The following is a 22872-nucleotide window of genomic DNA, read 5'->3' as shown; positions in this document are numbered from 1 at the left end:
AATAACCATATAAAACTTTAATAACTCAATAAATAACAGTGCAAATAAATTGTAAACACATTACACATAACAGCGGTGCTAGACCTAAATATATATTTATCTGGCCGTCACTCCATCCACTGGACCCAACCGTGCAACTTGATTGAGCCCGTTATCAATAATCAACATAAGTCTCTAAAGAACCCCTTGCCCTTAGAGACCCCATCTTGAATAACCCCCAAAGGGATGCAAATACCACATGAACAATTTGGCCATAAATTACTGTAAATGTAAGGGCTAGCACCCCCGCCTACCAACTGCGACAATCACACAAGAAAAAACAATCCCAGCAAACATAAAAAACAGGGACGGGCGGGAGGGAGATGCTTCACCAACTTTTACTAACAACAACTGCTGGCTTTCCCGCTCAACCGCAAGGCTTTATCACCTTGCAGCTCCTCCCCCACTTCCTCTCAACCTCAGCCTACATTGTGCTCCGCGGTCAAAGCTCCCTCCAGCTAAGCTTTGCACCGCTTACAGGAGCCACTTGACCTTTTATGTCGCTAATTTACGGCTCCTAACACAAATATTACAATGACATACTCTTAAATAAAATTACCCATAAATAAGACCACAGACTTAGCATTGGTATAAATTGGCCGCAGCTCCTTTATTAATAAATAACCATATAAAACTTTAATAACTCAATAAATAACAGTGCAAATAAATTGTAAACACATTACACATAACAGCGGTGCTAGACCTAAATATATATTTATCTGGCCGTCACTCCATCCACTGGACCCAACCGTGCAACTTGATTGAGCCCGTTATCAATAATCAACATAAGTCTCTAAAGAACCCCTTGCCCTTAGAGACCCCATCTTGAATAACCCCCAAAGGGATGCAAATACCACATGAACAATTTGGCCATAAATTACTGTAAATGTAAGGGCTAGCACCCCCGCCACCGACTGGCCTGACACCTTCAGTCCAGTCCCGCCAACCCCACCAAAGAACCAACCGCCTCTTTAAAATCGAGCAAGAACAACTGCAGCCCAAAATCATTAAGATGCAATCCATCAGGTAAATAAAATTCGCCCTGACCAACCTCAGCTAAGTCTGGATGATGACCCCATCAACTTATTAACTTTGCGCCTGCTTTTATCAAGGCGCACTGGGTCCCAAGCCGCCCTCCAAACCATCCTAGGTAAAATGTCCGACCATACAATTCTCATCTTAGGGAATAACTCCACAAGCCTTCCAATGTCCCTCTTCATGCTTCTCACCAATTCCCTCTGAGGCAGAAAACCAAGATCATTGCCCCCCGCGTGGATCAACAACACCGTTGGATGCTGGTAGCGTCTGCAATAATCCACCACTAGCGGCAACAACCTGTCCCAACGTAGCCCCCTGACACCAAACCATTTGACCTCACATCTCGACTTAGGGATACCCAACTGCAATCCATCCACTTTGGCTGCAGCCGCTCTTCGAGCCCAATAAATGAAAGAATGGCCAACAAGCCACAAACGATCGACACCTAAAACACAAAGAAGAGAATAACAACACCACCAGCCTAAACTCCTAAATCAGGGCGAACATACCGGCGATAGCGGGCGGAACACCACCGGCCAATGCCTTTAACCACTGAATCAGATAAACCCCTCACCGAAGCCTCAGTTGCCGCCCCTATGCGGAAGGAATGTGACCCAAAATCCCTGCTATTAAAACCCAACCTGCACAATGATTTGTTAAGAACCGCCCGAAATTGGAATTGCGACAACGGCCTACCATCAACATGAACCAACAACGAACCCCCCATAACCGGACGTACCTGAAAATACTCAAACAAACATCGCCAAGGACACACTTCCAGACCACTCGGAAAAAGGACCACCGTTCTGCCCTTACCCAGCTGGTCAGTCTTACTCCTCCTCAAAAATATCTCCACCTTGTAATCAAACAACGCCACATCCGAAAAAGCCAAACCCCCCATAGAAACCAAATTCTTACTAACCAACTCCGAAATACGAAAGGCTCCAAAGAAAGCCAGAAAAAACGCCACCCTAAACAAACACACCTCAAAATCAGACAAACACACCAAAGGTAACACCATATACACCTGCTGCAACAGCGAAAAAGTAATAGGTCGCCTATGGTCAGGGAAGGGACCACCCAACCCTTTCTTCAAGCCCTTCAGCACCTGACGAACACAAAAACCTTTGGTAATATCTCCCAGACCCAAGAGTTTGAAGCGGAAAGCTAATGCCGCCAAACGCCTGTCCATAGCGGAATGTGACAACTGAGAAACACCCCATTCCCACATCCAGTCAAGCAACGCACCAGTACCATCAACCTCCCCTTCACGTAAACCCTGGGACAACAACCTAGTCTCCCACTCCAACCACACTCTTGAATAAGCTGCCCAAGTACCTGGTGCCAATGAGTTCTTCACCAGTCCAGCCAGTCCTCCACCCCAAGTCGCCACAAGAAACTCGGACACGGGCATCCCTCCTCGTCTGCATGTGGTACCAATTCCCGGAAACGCTGCCACTGAAACCGAGAGAGGGAGTCTGCTATTGAATTACAGACACCAGGAATATGTTTGGCCTTCAGGCAAACATTCATTCGCAAACATTTCAGGACAAGCAAACGCAACAATCTCAACACAGGCAGAGACGTAGCCGTCAGTGTATTCAATGCATACACAACTCCCATATTGTCTGAAGAAAAAACAACGGCCCGATTCCTCAACTCTCCCTCCCAGACAAACAGGGCAACCACAATAGGGAACAACTCCAGAAACACCAAATTCTTCACCAGACCCAAGGAAAACCATTCCTCGGGCCACCGAGCTGCACACCATCTGCCCAGGAAATAAGCACCGAAACCACAACCACCGGCCGAATCTGTCACCAAACCCAGCTCCTCATTAGAGACCCTCACTGCCTGAATTAACGCTGAGCCATTAAAACCTAACAGAAATTGTCTCCAAACCCTCAAATCATCCTTAAGCTCCCTGGAAAGCCGAACAAAATGATGCGGCTTATTCACACCAGCCGTAGCTAAAGATAATCTCCTACAGAAAACCCTCCCCATAGGAATAATTCGACACGCGAAATTCAGCTTTCCCACCAGGGATTGCACCTCTCGAAGCGTAACCTTCTTCAATAACAACGAACGGTCAATGACCTCCACCAAATCAGAAACCTTATCCCTAGGCAATCTACATTCCTTGGCCACAGAGTCAATGGTAATGCCCAAAAACTCAAGGGATGTCACCGGCCCCTCAGACTTTTCAAATGCAATGGGCACACCGAAATCGGCCGCAACCTGATAACAGACATCCCGTAAGAGTATACAATCCTCTGAACCCGCCGGACCCACAAACAAAAAATCGTCAAGATAATGCACCAATGACGAAAGGCCCGCCCGTTCAGAAACAACCCACTCCAGAAAAGTGCTAAACTGCTCAAACAGCGAGCAGGATATGGAACACCCCATGGGCAAACACAAATCCACATAGTAGGCACCATCCACGCAACAACCCAACAGATGCTGCGAAGTCGGGTGCACAGGTAGCAGTCTGAAAGCTGCCTCAATGTCTACTTTAGCCAGTAAAGCAGCGGCACCAGCTTCCCTGACTAGGTTAACCGCTTGATCAAACGACGCGTACTTAACAGACGACAACTCCTGAGGAATGCCATCATTAACAGATCCCCCTTTTGGAAATGATAAATGATGAATGAGCCTGAATTTACCAGGCTCCTTCTTAGGAACCACCCCAAGAGGTGATATCCGCAAATCAACCAAAGGAGGGCGATCAAACGGGCCCGCCATTCTACCTAACTCAACCTCCTTCATTAGTTTTTCAACGACTACCCCAGGCCACAAACGAGCCGACTTTAAGTTACCCCTAAAAACCCCACAACCCCCTTGTGATGGAATCACAAAGCCAAATTGAAAACCGTGAAAAAGCAACGCCGCCTTATCAAAACAACCCTTCCGCCTAGCGTACAGGGCGAGCCAAGGCTCCATCGCGGCGAGTCTCACCGGGGTCGCCCCCTTTGTCAGACGCGTCCCCAACCCCGCTTGGTTTACCCTTACGGAAACACTTCGCATAGGAATGTGCCCCCCCACACCCTGAACACTCGTGTTTAAACTTGCACGCAGCTCCCCACTTGCAAAACTTTTCATTATAGGCAAAGCAACAACCTTTTCTGACCGTGGCAGGGGATCCCCCGATGGAGGCGCCACCGGCTCCTGATCGAAAGGACTGGGAAGATCTTAGAGGCGTCATGATTTTTAGCCACAACCCCATGTCACGGTCGTCCCACCGCATTTCCGGCTTAACTGACAAGCGCTGCCTGAACTGCTCGTCGTATGACCACCAAGCCATACCCCCATACGTCCGCTGAGCAGAAGACACCTCATCAAGATAACAAAAAAGCGCTGCACCCTGGTCAGGAAATTTACTCGCAAACACATTAGCATATATCAAAAATGCCTGAGACCAGTTAGAAAATGTTTTCGGCAACTTCCGATATCTCTTTTTCCTCTCCTCCTCCTCTTTCTTGGCCACGTCTTTCTTAGAGTCCTCCGGGATCTCGAAAGACTGCTCAAGCGGGAGAAGAGAGAAAAATTCAATAAATTCCCTCTTATATATCTTTTCCTTCACCTCAGAGGTCAAGTGCATCCCCAACGGCCCGATTGAGCAGAGACACGACCGAGACATTGCTGTATCAGCCACCCTCAACTCAGCTCCCTCACCCTGCCTCGAGACCAGCCCGGAAGACCCCACTATAGGCCCGGAAGTCTGCGCCACCACCGCGCCACCACCCCCTGAGACACCAGGGACCGCCACACTGCAGTCCTCCACCCTCTCCACAACTGATACACCCGCCGACCTGTCAACAGGGACCCACGCCCTCTCTACTCCAACCCTTTGCGCAGGGCCAACTCCTTCCAATTTAGCTAACAACACTTTCAATCCCTCCACTACACTCCCTGTCACTGAGTCACAATCCACACTCCTAACACCACACAATGTAACATCACTCCCCCCCACATTCAACAACCCTTTCTCACCTGCTGAAGTGCTCTCCGTAGTCCTGATGCCTGAAGGACCGCTGAAAGTTGCCTGGAGCCCGCTGCTGCGTTGCCCCGTAATCTCTCGACCACCTCCAGTAGAAGTGACAGCTGGCCGTCCCTGTTGTGCCAACTGCCGTGGTTGATCCTGAAAAACAGTAGAACGTGAATACATATCCAGGGGAGGAAAAGGTCCGCTACCCCTTCCCCCTCTTTGCCGGCTGTTACTCCGAGCCGTACCAACTCCCCTACCCCTCTTGGGAGCTCCCCCACCCTCACTACCAGGCCAATCAACGTCCACCACAGGCCGTCTTCTTGACCCCTCCCTATGTACAACTCCCCGTCCTCCTGGCCTATGTGGCCGACCCCTGGCACCTATACCCCCTTGAGTGGCCGCCGTATACACCCGGGCCCCACTCTGTTCCCTTGCCAGCTCTGAAACCCCGCCCGAGACACCACACCTCACCTCCTTATGCCCAACAGGCCGCACATCCTGCTGTGGACCGTCATCAGGCTCCAAACGAATAGAATCCGTCCAGGAGCCGTGCAAGCCAGAGAAATCCTCCTCAAGGCCGTCGAAGACATCCTCCCTCAAAGATGGGCCAGGTTGAGGCCCTGGCCGTCGTTCAGATGGGCTATGCTCTGGAAGAGAAAAGCTAACATGTGAGCCACACACCCCAACCTCCTCCCTGAACCTGGCCGTACCCCCTCCCCCCACAGCATGGTGAACAGACACAGGCCTAGGACCCACAGAAACCCTCTCAGCTGACCCCCCAAAACGGCTAACATTCCTACTGGAGGACCCAGGGGAGGGAGGAACACACTCCTCATCAGAGGAGTTTAAAAATAAGTCCATCTCCCCAGGGCCCAGCTCCAACTCCTCACATTCCTCCCCAGACCCATACTCCAGATCAACAAGCCCCCCCCCTTGTGGCCTCACTGCCCAACTCACATCACCCCCACTAAACTGGCTAGGACACCTAGGACTAAGCTGGAGAGAACCCAGGCCTAACTCACTCTGCCTGACCTTGGGACCACCAACCACCAATGCTGTCGTGGCCTGTCCCTCCTCTCCCTCACTACCACTGCTCACTGCTTCCCCACTACCAGGAACCAGGGAGCCACCCTGTCCGTCACGGCACCTCCCAGAAGGCCCCTCTCCCCCCAGATCAGGCCCTGCCAGGCCGTGAGCCACCTTACCCCTACCTCCAGATTTAGTGGCCAGGCCAGCAACGGACCTCCGCTCCGGATCACTGCCGCTCACACCGGGTGATGACGTCATCGGCACTGGACCCACACCCGCCGGACCCGCCAATACCGCTGCCTCCGCACTCCTCCTAACCGGAACCGGACCGGATCTCCTTGTCGACGACGCCCTCCTGCTGACCTCAGGGCTGAGACGCGATGGAGGCCTGGATTGCCTGGTGGACCTCTTCCTGGGAACCGACCGCTCCTGCACCGCCACAGCCTCTACCGGAGCCCCCAGCAATGCTTGGACCTGCTCAGATAGCCAGGTAGGTCCCTTCGATTCTGCAGCCTCCTTCAGCCGCCGGAACAAGTCTTCCATATCAGCCATAACGCAGGCTGAGCGAGAAAGCCAACAGCTGCAGATGCTTCACCAACTTTTACTAACAACAACTGCTGGCTTTCCCGCTCAACCGCAAGGCTTTATCACCTTGCAGCTCCTCCCCCACTTCCTCTCAACCTCAGCCTACATTGTGCTCCGCGGTCAAAGCTCCCTCCAGCTAAGCTTTGCACCGCTTACAGGAGCCACTCAATATATGTTTATATGTGCACAGTATATATCAGTAATTAAGTGCTTTATTACAAAAGGTCTGCACACGCAATACATGTTTATATATGCAAAGTATATATCAGTAATTAAGTGCTGCATTACACAAAGTCTGCACACACAATAAATGTTTTTATATGCACTGTATATATCAGTAATTAAATGCTGCATTACAAAAGGTCTGTACACACAATAACTGTTTATATATGTACAGTATATATCAGTAATTAAGTGCTGTATTACATAAGGTCTGCACACACAATAAATGTTTATATATGCACAGTATATATCGGTATTTAAGTGCTGCATTACACAAAGTCTGCACACACAATAAATGTTTTTATATATACACAGTATATATCGGTATTTAAGTGCTGCATTACACAAAGTCTGCACACACAATAAATGTTTTTATATATGCACAGTATATATAATTAGTGCTGCATTGTTTATAAACATTTAAACTGTCATTTTGGTAGCAAAATATGCATTGTTATTCATCGCAGGGATACACCCCTTAAAAATCCTCTTGATTATGCTTATCGTCTTTCCTCTGATGTTGTCTATTAGTAACCGATATAAACTAGCTGCTGGTCTGGCCAAGCAATCACTGCACGGCATGTAGCAGGATCGTGGTTCTAAATTTTGTAGGATACATTCTAGCTTCACTAGATGCTGTTATATTACAGGAAATGGCAGGGGAAAGGGGCAAAATAAATAACATGAATGCAAAGTAAAGATGTTTTGCTGCTTATAATGAAATATTATACAACGCACATTCTGTTGTCAGCAAAAGCTTCTCTCCAAACAGATTGCTAGTTGTAGTAAAACACAGATACTGAGCATACAATCTCATCAGCTCAGCATGCAGACACGTCATACGGTTAGCGTAAAGCGGTATCACTAATATTCATTGTGCTTTCTCTCCCTCAGATGAACGTGAGGCGGTACAGAAGAAGACCTTTACAAAATGGGTAAATTCTCACCTGGCAAGGGTCACTTGTAGGATTTCTGACCTGTACAATGACCTGAGGGACGGGCGGATGCTGATCCGACTCCTGGAAGTGCTGTCTGGGGAGCAGCTGGTGAGTAGGATTGAAAAGCATGTTGCAGGGTCTGGAATCTTTAGGGTGCACTCTGGGGATATTACTGATACATGTTACAATATATATAAGAGCTATGTGGGTAATGTTGTTATTCGTATGGGACTTTCGCCTAAGGTTGCCACCTCAGCCATGTTTTCCTGGACACTTATGAGTTACACATGCTGCAGGGTGTGCAGGGAGGAACATGTATTGTGTTTCTGGACAGCACTATTCATATTCCTCCCTGCACACCCTGCAGCATGTGTAACTTATAAGTGTTCTGTATTTTAAGGGACGGGTGGCAACCCTACGGATTCGCCTGATTTATTGTAAAGCACAAATATCTGTATTTGCACTTTTACTCCGGAATGAGCTGAGTTCCACAGACGGAGGCTGTTTTCAGCATTTGTTTCAATAACAAAATAATGCACAAACCTAATAAATATAGTATACAGCAAAGTATTTAATCTGCAGAATCAAACATATCATGGGAAAGTCATGCTTAAATGGGGTAACAGTAACTAGTATTCGCTGCTTTTAATCGCTTGAGAGACAAGGTTTGTTTGTGTTGTGTTCTTTAAAGGGACTCTGTATCAAAATGTTTATCACTGATATGGAAGAGCAGCTTTTAAACATGACAATTGGCAGGAAGTAACTGTCATCCAGTGCGCATTGGCAGGAAGTAACTGTCATCCAATAAAGATTGGCAGGAAGTAACTGTCATCCAGTGCGCATTGGCAGGAAGTAACTGTCATCCAATAAATATTGGCAGGAAGTAACTGTCATCCAATGAGCATTGGCAGGAAGTAATGGCCATCCAGTGAGTATTGGCAGGAAGTAACGGTCATCCAGTGAGCATTGGCAGGAAGTAACGGTCATCCAGTGAGCATTGGCAGGAAGTAACGGTCATCCAATGAGCATTGGCAGGAAGTAACGGTCATCCAGTGAGCATTGGCAGGAAGTAACGGTCATCCAATGAGCATTGGCAGGAAGTAATGGCCATCCAATGAGCATTGGCAGGAAGTAACCACATCAGTTTAATGGTTCATTAGGAGCATTAGGGAAGAGCATCGTAGGTTCCCTTTAACTATAAACAGCTTTTCACATTGTTTTCAGGCACAGAGCCTTTTCCAGATGTTTATGTGCTCTGTCATATGAATATGTCCTTTATAGTGCTATATAAACAGTATTTTATCATCCAGTGAGCATTGGCAGGAAGTAACAGTCATCCAATGAGCATTGGCAGGAAGTAATGGCCATCCAATGAGCATTGGCAGGAAGTAATGGCCATCCAATGAGCATTGGCAGGAAGTAACGGTCATCCAGTGAGCATTGGCAGGAAGTAACGGTCATCCAATGAGCATTGGCAGGAAGTAACGGTCATCCAATGAGCATTGGCAGGAAATAATGGCCATCCAATGAGCATTGGCAGGAAGTAACAGCCATCCAGTGAGTATTGGCAGGAAGTAACGGTCATCCAGTGAGCATTGGCAGGAAGTAACGATCATCCAGTGAGCATTGGCAGGAAGTAACTGTCATCCAGTGAGCATTGGCAGGAAGTAACTGTCATCCAGTGAGCATTGGCAGGAAGTAACTGTCATCCAGTGAGCATTGGCAGGAAGTAACTGTCATCCAGTGAGTATTGGCAGGAAGTAATGGCCATCCAGTGAGTATTGGCAGGAAGTAATGGCCATCCAGTGAGTATTGGCAGGAAGTAATGGCCATCCAGTGAGCATTTGCAGGAAGTAACTGTCATCCAGTAAGTATTGGCAAGAAGTAACGGTCATCCAGAGAGCATTGGCAGGAAGTAACGGTCATCCAGAGAGCATTGGCAGGAAGTAACGGTCATCCAGTGAGCATTGGCAGGATGTAACGGTCATCCAATGAGCATTGGCAGGAAGTAACGGTCATCCAGTGAGCATTGGCAGGAAGTAACCACATCAGTTTAATGGATCATTAGGAGCATTAGGGAAGAGCATTGTAGGTTCCCTTTAACTATAAACAACTTTTCACATTGTTTTCAGGCACAGAGCCTTTTCCGGATGTTTATGTGCTCTGTCATATGAATATGTCCCTATCATTTTTGCACCATTACTGCGCAGTTACTTTTTGAGAGCAGACATGCAGACGCATGTGTGAGGATCCCAAAGTAGTTGGAAAACTTCCTAAAAGGCTTCATTTGGTATCGTATTCCCCTCTGGGTTTGGTAATGTCGCAGCAAAGGCTGTAGCTGGGACTGTAGAGGGGTTAAAACTGTAACCGGCTCCGGTTTCTTTAATTTAAGGGTTAAAGCTTTGAAAATTGGTGTGCAATACCTTGAATGCTTTAAGACACTGTGGTGAAAATTTGGTAATTTTTTAACAATTTCTTCATACTTTTTCACATATTCAGTAATAAAGTGTGCACTGTTTAAAATTTAAAGTGACAGTAGCGTTTTGTTTAAAACGGTTTTTTTGTACTTTATTGACAAGTTTAAGCCTGTTTAACATGTCTGCACCTTCAGATAAGCTATGTTCTATATGTATGAAAGCCAATGTGTCTCCCCCTTCAAAATTGTGTGATAATTGTGCCATAGCGTCCAAACAAAGTAAGGACAGTACTGCCACAGATAATGAAATTGCCCAAGATGATTCCTCAGATGAAGGGAGTAGACATGGTTCTACATCATCTCCTTCTGTGTCTACACCAGTTTTGCCCACGCAGGAGGCCCCTAGTACTTCTAGCGCACCAATGCTTATTACCATGCAACAATTGACGGATGTAATGGATAACTCCATAGCAAATATTTTATCCAAAATGCCTGCATATCAGAGAAAGCGCGATTGCTCTGTTTTAAACACTGAAGAGCAAGAGGACGCTGATGATAATTGTTCTGTCATACCCTCACACCAATCTGAAGGGGCCATGAGGGAGGTTTTGTCAGATGGGGAAATTTCAGATTCAGGTAGAATTTCTCAACAGGCTGAACCTGATGTTGTGACATTTAAATTTAAATTAGAGCATCTCCGCACACTGCTTAAGGAGGTGTTATCTACTCTGGATGATTGTGACAACTTGGTCATTCCAGAAAAATTATGCAAGATGGACAAGTTCCTAGAGGTTCCGGTGCACCCCGACGCTTTTCCTATACCCAAGCGGGTGGCGGACATAGTGAATAAGGAGTGGGAGAGGCCCGGCATACCTTTTGTTCCCCCTCCTATATTTAAAAAATTATTTCCTATGGTCGACCCCAGAAAGGACTTATGGCAGACCGTCCCTAAGGTCGAGGGGGCAGTTTCTACTCTAAACAAACGCACTACTATCCCTATCGAGGATAATTGTGCTTTCAAAGATCCTATGGATAAAAAATTGGAGGGTTTGCTTAAAAAGATTTTTGTACAGCAAGGTTAACTCCTGCAACCCATTTCGTGCATTGTTCCTGTCACTACAGCAGCGTGGTTCTGGTTCGAGGAACTGGAAAAGTCCCTCAGTAGAGAGACTCCGTATGAGGAGGTTATGGACAGAGTTCACGCACTCAAGTTGGCTAATTCTTTTATTTTAGATGCCGCTTTGCAATTAGCTAGATTAGCGGCGAAAAATTCAGGGTTTGCAATTGTGGCGCGCAGAGCGCTTTGGCTAAAGTCTTGGTCAGCGGATGTATCTTCCAAGACAAAATTACTTAATATCCCCTTCAAGGGTAAAACTCTCTTTGGGCCAGAATTGAAAGAGATTATTTCTGACATCACTGGGGGAAAGGGCCACGCCCTTCCACAAGATAGACCTTTCAAAGCCAAGAATAAGTCTAATTTTCGTTCCTTTTGCAATTTCAGGAACGGACCGACCTCTAACTCTGCATCCTCTAAACAAGAGAGTAACGCTTCACAAACCAAACCAGCCTGGAAACCGATGCAAGGCTGGAACAAGGGTAAGCAGGCCAAGAAGCCTGCTGCTGCTAACAAAACAGCATGAAGGAGTAGCCCCCGATCCGGGACCGGATCTAGTAGGGGGCAGACTCTCTCTCTTTGCTCAGGCTTGGGCAAGAGATGTTCAGGATCCCTGGACGCTAGAAATAGTTTCTCAGGGTTATCTCCTGGAATTCAAGGAACTACCCCCAAGGGGAAGGTTCCACATATCTCACTTATCCTCAAACCAAATAAAGAGACAGGCATTCTTACATTGTGTAGAAGACCTGTTAAAAATGGGAGTGATACACCCATTTCCAATGGCGGAACAAGGAATGGGATTTTACTCAAATCTGTTCATAGTTCCCAAAAAAGAGGGAACCTTCAGACCAATTCTGGATTTAAAAATCCTAAACAAATTTCTCAGAGTACCATCGTTCAAAATGGAAACCATTCGAACTATTCTACCTACAATCCAGGAAGGTCAATTTATGACTACCGTGGATCTAAAGGATGCGTATCTACATATCCCTATCCACAAAGAACATCATCCGTTCCTAAGGTTCGCCTTTCTGGACAAACATTACCAGTTTGTGGCCCTCCCATTCGGGTTAGCCACTGCTCCAAGGATTTTCCCTTCTAGCGGTTCTAAGACCGAGGGGCATTGCAGTAGTACCATACTTGGACGACATTCTAATACAAGCGTCGTCTCTTTCAAAGGCAAAGGCTCATACAGACATCGTTCTGGCCTTTCTCAGATCTCACGGATGGAAGGTGAACATAGAAAAAAGTTCCATGTCTCCGTCAACAAGAGTTCCTTTCTTGGGAACAATAATAGATTCTTTAGAAATGAGGATTTTCCTGACAGAAGTCAGAAAGTCAAAACTTCTAAACACTTGTCAAGTTCTTCATTCTATTCCTCGTCCTTCCGTAGCTCAGTGCATGGAAGTAGTAGGGTTGATGGTTGCAGCAGTGGACATAGTTCCTTTTGCGCGAATTCATCTAAGACCATTACAACTGTGCATGCTGAAACAGTGGAATGGGGACTATACAGACTTGTCTCCAGTGATTCAAGTAGATCAGAAGACCAGAGATTCACTCCGTTGGTGGCTAACCCTGGACCACCTATCCCAGGGAATGAGCTTCCGCAGACCAGAGTGGGTCATCGTCACGACCGACGCCAGTCTAGTGGGCTGGGGTGCGGTCTGGGAATCCCTGAAAGCTCAGGGACTATGGTCTCGGGAAGAGTCTCTTCTCCCGATAAACATTCTGGAACTGAGAGCGATATTCAATGCTCTCAGGGCTTGGCCTCAGCTAGCAAAGGCCAGATTCATAAGATTCCAATCAGACAACATGACGACTGTTGCTTATATCAATCATCAGGGGGGAACAAGGAGTTCCCTGACGATGAAAGAAGTGACCAAAATAATACAATGGGCGGAGGATCACTCCTGCCACCTATCTGCGATCCACATCCCAGGTGTGGAAAACTGGGAAGCGGATTACCTGAGTCGTCAGACTTTCCATCCGGGGGAGTGGGAACTCCACCCGGAGATCTTTGCCCAGTTGACTCAATTATGGGGCATTCCAGACATGGATCTGATGGCGTCTCGTCAGAACTTCAAGGTTCCTTGCTACGGGTCCAGATCCAGGGATCCCAAGGCGACTCTAGTGGATGCATTAGTAGCGCCTTGGACCTTCAACCTAGCCTATGTGTTTCCACCGTTTCCTCTCATTCCCAGGCTGGTAGCCAGGATCAAGCAGGAGAGGGCTCCAGTGATTTTGATAGCCCCTGCGTGGCCACGCAGGACTTGGTATGCAGACCTGGTGAATATGTCATCGGTTCCACCATGGAAGCTACCTCTGAGACAGGATCTTCTTGTAAAGGGTCCATTCGAACATCCAAATCTGGTCTCCCTCCAGCTGACGGCTTGGAAACTGAACGCTTGATTCTATCAAAGCGTGGGTTTTCAGATTCTGTGATAGATACTCTAGTTCAAGCCAGAAAACCGGTAACTAGAAAAATTTACCATAAAATATGGAAAAAATATATCTGCTGGTGTGAATCCAAGGGATTCTTATGGAATAAGGTCAAAATTCCTAAGATCCTTTCCTTTCTACAAGAAGGTTTGGATAAAGGATTATCAGCGAGTTCTCTAAAGGGACAGATTTCTGCTTTATCTGTCTTATTACACAAACGACTGGCAGCTGTGCCAGATGTTCAAGCATTTGTTCAGGCTCTGGTTAGGATCAAGCCTGTTTACAGACCTTTTGACTCCTCCCTGGAGTTTAAATCTAGTTCTTTCAGTTCTTCAAGGGGTTCCGTTTGAACCTCTACATTCCATAGATATTAAGTTGTTATCTTGGAAAGTTTTGTTTTTGGTTGCTATTTCTTCTGCTAGAAGAGTTTCTGAGTTATCTGCTTTGCAGTGTTCTCCACCCTATCTGGTGTTCCATGCAGATAAGGTAGTTTTGCGTACTAAGCCTGGTTTTCTTCCAAAGGTTGTTTCTAACAAAAATATTAACCAGGAGATAGTTGTACCTTCTTTGTGTCCGAATCCAGTTTCAAAGAAGGAACGTTTGTTGCACAATTTGGACGTAGTCCGTGCTCTAAAATTCTATTTAGAAGCTACAAAGGATTTCACACAAACATCTTCTCTGTTTGTCGTCTATTCTGGTAAGAGGAGAGGTCAAAAAGCGACTTCTACCTCTCTTTCCTTTTGGCTTAAAAGCATCATCCTATTGGCTTACGAGGCTGCCGGACGGCAGCCCCCTGAAAGAATCACAGCTCACTCTACTAGGGCTGTGGCTTCCACATGGGTCTTCAAGAACGAGGCTTCTGTTGATCAGATATGTAAGGCAGCGACTTGGTCTTCACTGCACACTTTTGCCAAATTTTACAAATTTGATACTTTTGCTTCTTCGGAGGCTATTTTTGGGAGAAAGGTTTTGCAAGCCGTGGTGCCTTCCGTTTAGGTAATCTGATTTGCTCCCTCCCTTCATCCGTGTCCTAAAGCTTTGGTATTGGTTCCCACAAGTAAGGATGACGCCGTGGACCGGACACACCAATGTTGGAGAACACAGAATTTATGCTTACCTGATAAATTACTTTCTCCAACGGTGTGTCCGGTCCACGGCCCGCCCTGGTTTTTTTAATCAGGTTTGATGAATTATTTTCTCTAACTACAGTCACCACGGCACCCTATAGTTTCTCCTGTTTTTTCCTCCTGTTCGTCGGTCGAATGACTGGGGTGGGCGGAGCCTAGGAGGGACTATATGGCCAGCTTTTGCTGGGACTCTTTGCCATTTCCTGTTGGGGAAGAGATATTCCCACAAGTAAGGATGACGCCGTGAACCGGACACACCGTTGGAGAAAGTAATTTATCAGGTAAGCATAAATTCTGTTTTTATAGTTCCTATTCCTTTTTATAATAACTATTCAGCCCTTCCCCTGGCAGTAACCCCAGTGGCCCCTTGGGTCAGACATCACAAATGGGACAGACAAATAGACCAAACACACCGATGTTTTCAGACTGACGGAAGGTGCTGGAGACTCATAGGGGAAGCACCACCATAAATGACATTATCTGTAAACTAAATCATGTAAACTCCTGGTGCTTCAAATGATGTTATAAGTAAAACTCTGTATTAATGTAAACATTCTGTACGCTGCTGGTGTGTGATCAGAATGTTGTTTATATAATGAATTGATAAATACATAGGTACGGACCTCATTAAAAGACAAGAGGGGAAAGATGTGCAGGGTAATCTTTCTCCTACTGCACATGTGTGAGACCATAGTGTATATTCATACCACACCCATAAGGACAGGGCTGATGTCATTCATAAGACAAGGAAATCAGTTTGACAAAGCGGCATTATTCAATGAGATCTGTCTGTATCTAGTGTCACGTTAAATAAGAGAATATGCCAGCTTATAGGGCATTTATTTTCTGAGGTTAATCCTGAGATGATTCTGCTCACTGGCTAAATATATAAACTTATTAATTGGTTCCGGTCACAATGTAAATGCACATAAATGAATTACATCTGTGAATAGAAACATATCTGCAATATACATGTGTTGGCAAAATGCTTCTAGTAAAAGCTATCACCGGTTTAGTGTTAACATGCGTTTCTGCATGTGCATGTGAGGCATATCTAAATATTGTCAGTGCACCAGCATTTCAAATACTGCAACTGCTCAGAGCGACAGTGGGGTTCATAAAATGTCAGCAATTAACAAATTGAGTCATTACCAGATGGTACAATCACCTTAGGCTCTCTGAGCAAGTGCTGTGTATAAAATGCTGGTGCACGGTGCATACTTAAATACACTTTTGATACCGCTATAGCTTTTATTAGAAGCATCTTTGCTAATACCTGTATTTTACACAAATGCTTCTGTTTAAAACTGGAATGCAGCCATGTGGACTCCGGTTTTGGCTGGAACGTCCCTTTTAAGGGAGTCATTAGGAATTGTGACAAGGACATTGATAAATAGTTATTGAATAAACCTCTCTGGCCTGCAGTAAATCCTGTTCCTGCCTTTAGAGTAACCATTTGTACTGTATGAGCAAATCAACTCTTTGTTATTTTGTTAAAGGGCTGCTTGTTTATTGTATTCAGGTAAATGCAACAAATGTGTCTATATATAATATAATATATATATACAGTGTGTGTGTGTATTATTTATATATATATATATATATATATATATATATATATACAGTGTGTGTATAATATATATATATATATATATATATATATATACAGTGTGTGTCTATATAATATATATATATATACAGTGTGTGTGTGTGTGTGTATAATATATATATATATATATATATATATATATATATATATATACAGTGTGTGTATATAATATATATATATATACAGTGTGTGTGTGTCTATATAATATATATATACAGTGTGTGTGTCTATATAATATATATATATACAGTGTGTGTGTGTATAATATATATATATATATATATATATATATATATAAAGTGTGTGTGTGTGTATAATATATATATATATATATATATATATATATATATACAGTGTGTGTCTATATAATATATATATATATATATATATATATATATATATATATACAGTGTGTGTATAATATATATATATATATATATATATATATATATACAGTGTGTGTATAATATATATATATATATATATATATATATATATATATATATATATATATATATACAGTGTGTGTATAATATATATATATATATATATATATATATATATATATATATATATACAGTGTGTGTGTGTGTATAATATATATATACAGTGTGTGTGTATTATATATATATATATTTATATATATATTAAGTTCTAGTATATTTATATGAGTAAATATATGTAGCACACAGCAGAGCTATACGAGATGCTGTATTTAAAGTAGGGGATTGCAGCACTCAGTAATAACTTCTCAATATCTAATATGTAGAAACAAGCTGAAACAAAGTATCAAAACAAAGGCTCACACACAGATGGTCCAATTAAAGTGTAACGCATTTATTTACACATGTTTAACCTAAACCTAAATATGCCACTGCAGTGGAGACCTGATTCAATACCTAAACTCATGAGTGCAAGGTACATAAATGACAATCTCAATGTTTGCAAAAAAATGATTCAATAAAACAAAACATAACATCAGGAAACAAATTGGATTTGAAACAAAATGTCCCAAATAAAACAAAAGTTCCACAAATCTTGTGTCGGTTATGTAAAATTATCTTATTGGCAAAATAGCAACAACTGAGTTCATCCAAAATAGGTACTGTTAGTGGAGAAACAGCTGACAGATTCGAGGTAAAAGCGTCCTCCTATGTCAGCACTTATGAACCATGATTGTTTGATAAAAACATCAGGCTTTTTCCAAATTGCGGCAATAAAGGATAAAGAAAAACGTATACAACCTCTTCCAAGTAAGGATAGGTTCCAGGCAGCACAGACCGGGTTTTGGTTTCTTTAGGCACTGACTTGAAGCATACCATATGAAGTGAGCCAGGACTTGGCATCCGGCTTCTGTCTCACCCAGATCACTCGTCCCGTTTCTTAACACCTTCGTTTGTGCAATCTGCACTTTGAGACTTAATACTGGGTAGATCCACTTTCATTCGCCTCTGCCGACCTTTTTCCAGAAACAAAGTGTTATTGATCAACACCAATCCAGGTACTTGCTTACTGCCGCTAAAACTTTCAAATGACTGTGTCGACGCGCGTTTCTCCCCACAATGCTTTGCGTCAGGGCCTCGTCAGGACTGTCAGTCACAGGTGAACTCTCCATTCATTTAAATCTGTTGCCAATGTTACAGGAGCGGTTAAGGCGTATACACACCAGCCAATAGGATAGGTCATTTAACATCACCACTATTGAGATTTCCTTGCATGTATACACAGGACCAAACATTGCTATTTACCTTGTTTACGCAAAGTTTAACAGACTAAAGAAAAGGAGATTAAACAAATGAATTTAAACACTATCAAAAGGACCAAGTGGTGCTGAGCCTTCAATTAATTTATTTTAATTTTTTCTAATTTAAAACACCTCTAATGCAATAACTTTACATAACTCGTTTTGAGGTATTAAAAATAATCTGGACGAACATTATTTTCTTCATGTTTGTGCTTAGGCTTTTTAAGGAATGATAGAAATGAAAAAGGAATCGTCTTACAAGTTGTTTTTATTGCTTTTTAGGACTACCTAGGTTGATTTGTCACGTTATTCATGTTTTTAACCCAGGAAAGACCTAAATTCAATTATTTCGTTTAAGCCAAAAGGGGACACTGTTTTTAACACATAAGTCCACCTGGCTTCTTTTTTTAGAAGACATTTATTATTGTCCCCTCCTCTGCCACTTGTCAGTCCTTGATCAATACCAACAAATTTTAAAGATACAGTGCTGCTATTGTGTGCATCTTTGAAATGTCTAGCAACACTCGTATCTCTTTCATAGAGTATGTCATCTCTATGCTCCTGTACCCTGTCCTTGAACATCCGTTTTGTTTTTCCAACATAGAACAGGGGACAGGAGCATTGTAAGAGATACACTACTCCTACTGTGTTACAATTAGAAAAACACCTTATTTCAAAGTTATTGTTTGTATTTGCCGAAAAAGTTTTACACTTCAGCATGTATGGACAATACACACAATGTCCACATGGGAAACTGCCTTTAACTTGTTGATATTTAGTTAACCAGTTAGTTGTGGGTTCTGACCTCACAAATCTGCTTTTAACTAACTTCTCTTTTAAGTTAGGAGATTTTTTTTGCGGTCAAAAGGGGTCTTTGACCCACTTGTCCGGCAATTTTTTCATCAAATGACAGCAAGTGCCAGTGTCGAGACAAGATGTCTCTCAAAGTCTGCCATTGGCAATTAAATGTAGTTATGAATCTTGTGTTGCTATCTGTTGTAGCCCTGACTTTATTTGTATAAAGGAGATCATTTCTATTCAATTTCCGAACTTTGTTAAGGGTGAATTTAATTAACTTGTTCGAATATCCTCTTTCAATGAATTTTTCACACATAATTTGAGCGTGATGCTCAAATTTTGTTTTTGAAGAACAATTTCTCTTCAGTCTCAGCAGTTGTCCAAAGGGAATGCCTCTTTTGAGTGATTCCGGGTGGCTACTGGAAGCTTCTAATAAACTGTTTGTTGCTGTGTTCTTCCGATGGTTTTCAGTGGTTATTTTATTTCCTTCTTTTTTGATACAAATATCCAGGAAAGGTAATTCTTTCACACTGAATACATGTGTCAGCAGAATGTTCCGGTCATTTATATTTAATGAGTCAATAAATTCAACCAGACAGGCCAGGGGGCCATCCCAAAACATAAGGATGTCGTCCACATATCTAAGCCAAAGGGACACATGGGAACTAAACACCTCTCCAAACTTTTCAAAGATGTCCAGCTCCCATGCCCCCAAGTGTAGACACGCGTATGTGGGTGCACACACGGCTCCCATTGCTGTCCCCCTGACCTGTCTATAAATTGAGCCATCAAATTCAAACACATTGTTCTCAAGGATAAACCTTAACAGCTTAATGACAAAGTCAGTATGATTATTGCTTTCTGAGCCTCTAGATCTCAAAAAGTGTTCACTTGCACCAATCCCCACCTCATGAGGTATAGAGGAATAGAGACTTTCAACGTCAAGTGATACAAGAATAGTGTCGGTTGAGACAGATATGTCATCAATTTTCCGAAGGAGATCTGGGGTATCCTTAACATAAGAGGGCAGGGATAGTAGGAACGGTCTTAAAAAGAAATCTACATATTGTCCAATGTGTTCACTGATGCCTCCTATTCCCGATACTATTGGTCTCCCTGGTGGGTGAGACTTATTTTTGTGAATTTTCGGGATAGTATAAAAGGTAGGCATCACTGGACACACCGGATTTAAAAACTTGAACTCCTCTGGGGAAATGAGACCTTCCATTTTGGCTCCCTGTAAAATATGATACAACTTCAATTTCATATTTGACAAAGGATTTTTAGGTAGTTTTTCATACTGAGTTCTGTCCAACAGTTGTCTTTTTGATTCATTTAGATAGAAAGTTTCATCCAGCAAAACTAGGTTACCGCCCTTGTCCACTGGCTTAAACACTATCCCTTTTGCTTGGGTTAGTTCTTTTAACGCCATTCTTTGACCTGAAGTTAAATTATCAGACAAAATCCTCTCTTCAGGTAACTGTTCAATCTCCTTTTCTACCGCTTTAACAAACATGGAGACAGCAGGTACCTGTGCTATAGAAGGCATATAGGTGGATTTTGTCTTTAAATTAGATCTAAATATTCCTGTATTCTCAGAAATATTTGTGGACTCATTGTCATCCAAAAGGGATTTGAGGGCTAATATTGCCTCTTCGTCTTTCTTATTTTCAGATGATTGGTGCATTATATGGTGTAACACTAGTTTTCTCGCAAAGAGATGTAAATCTTTAATGAAATCGAACTTATTTAGTTTATTAGTAGGACTAAAGGATAAACCTTTTCTTAGAACTTCAATATGTGTAAGTTTTAATTTAAATGAGGAAAGATTGATAATCTGTAACTCATCTTTAGATGCAGTCGGGATTAATAGCCCTGATAGGGTCTCCTTCGTGGCCTCCCTCTGTTCCCTTGCCTTTGTCTCATATTGCCCCCTCTCCCTCTCTGTTCTCGCTGGGGATATCTCCTCTCTTCGGTTGCTATGTTCTTTGTTTTTTCTGCTCCTCTTCCTCCCCCCTCGTCTCTTCCTAGATTGCCCTGGCCTGTGGTTTGTGACCCAGGGCCTCCTTCGTTTTTTGAAGATCTATCTTCATTTTCTATATCTGACATATCTGTCCCTGAATCATAAGAACCTCTATCAAATTTATATACATAGACTTTTTTGTTATGATAATCTTCCTGATCCCGATGCAGTTTTCTGCACTTCCTAACTTTGATTTCTGCTTGCAATCTAGAAATATGTATTTTAGTCTCTTCATTTAGTTTTTCAAAGTTCGGATCATGATCAAACTTATTAACAATTTGTAATGCTGACTCTACATCTTCTTTTATTTTTTCCAATCTTTTATCATTCCTTTTAATTAACATCTCTATCATTCCAAGCGCACATGAAGATAATTTTTCATTCCATTCATCCAAAAATTCTAAGCCTCCTTCCTCCTCTCTAGCATTGAAACATGGGTCTAAGAAAAGTCTTAACCCTCTAGGGACTATTTTTTTCTCCACATAGTTGGCTAAGCTTGAATTCTCTGCTCTTACCTTTACCTGTTTTACAATACAATTCTTATATTTTTTAAAAGCATTGAACACATTAGTTTCTAATTCACTGCTTTCTAAATTTGTATTGGTAAGAGATTCTTTCAGCTCTGCTTCCCAGACCTCATCTGAGAGGGTGAATGCCATAATTCTCTGTTTATCAACAATGCTTTCAGCTTCACAAAAGAGAAGTAAGAGTATACTTATTAAACTGTATACTACTACAATATTGTCTCAATCCCAAAGAACGGAAAAGTGAGAATCCTCTCTTATATTCCTTTTGTTAAATAAATGAATTAATTGAAAGTTTAGGGAGAGAAATATAGCAGTCAGGCTCCCATATTTCCACTTTTGGGTATATTGCCTGATACAAATATAAACCTGGATAGCGCTAGTTAAACCAGGTCCTGGTGCAGACCCCAAATATTTTATTAAGTTCTAGTATATTTATATGAGTAAATATATGTAGCACACAGCAGAGCTATACGAGATGCTGTATTTAAAGTAGGGGATTGCAGCACTCAGTAATAACTTCTCAATATCTAATATGTAGAAACAAGCTGAAACAAAGTATCAAAACAGAGGCTCACACACAGATGGTCCAATTAACGTGTAACGCATTTATTTATACATGTTTATATACAGTGTGTGTGTGTATAATATATATATACAGTGTGTGTGTGTGTGTATAATATATATATATATATAAATATATACAGTGTGTGTGTATATAGATAGATAGATGGATGGATAGATTCTGTTATTCTATTGAGGTGGTTGGGAGGAAAAAACCTAATTGCAAATCATGACATTTTATTTATAACTTTGCAGCCCAAACCCACCAAGGGCCGTATGCGCATCCACTGCTTGGAGAATGTAGACAAAGCCTTACAGTTTCTGAAGGAGCAGAAGGTGCATTTGGAGAATATGGGGTCACACGATATTGTAGACGGGAACCACAGGCTGACGCTCGGATTGATCTGGACGATTATCTTAAGGTTCCAGGTAACAACTGTGTACATGTGGGTTTTTTTAATTTCTATATATATGCACACAAACTCTCTCTCTCTCTCTCTCTCTCTCTCTCTACATATACTATATATACACACATACACTCTCTCTCTCTCTCTCTCTCTCTCTCTCTACATATACTATATATACACACATACACACTCTCTCTCTCTCTCTCTCTCTCTCTACATATACTATATATACACACATACACACTCTCTCTCTCTCTCTCTCTCTCTC

At 43.0% G+C, this 22872-nt stretch overlaps 1 protein-coding gene across 2 annotated transcripts in view; it reads left to right on the top strand.

Moving 5' to 3' along the window:
* LOC128665781 (spectrin beta chain, non-erythrocytic 1) overlaps nucleotides 1–22872 on the top strand; it is a 351315-nt gene that overhangs the window by 240811 nt on the left and 87632 nt on the right. For both annotated transcript variants that reach the window (XM_053719978.1, XM_053719979.1), the window contains 2 exons: nucleotides 7796–7947; nucleotides 22453–22626. In XM_053719978.1, the coding sequence (XP_053575953.1) occupies nucleotides 7796–7947; nucleotides 22453–22626 (326 nt within the window). The remainder of the gene's footprint in view (nucleotides 1–7795; nucleotides 7948–22452; nucleotides 22627–22872) is intronic.

Source organism: Bombina bombina, chromosome 7 (genome assembly GCF_027579735.1).
Source record: "Bombina bombina isolate aBomBom1 chromosome 7, aBomBom1.pri, whole genome shotgun sequence".
Classification (NCBI taxonomy): domain Eukaryota; kingdom Metazoa; phylum Chordata; class Amphibia; order Anura; family Bombinatoridae; genus Bombina; species Bombina bombina.
This window is presented reverse-complemented; position numbering and strand designations above follow the sequence as displayed.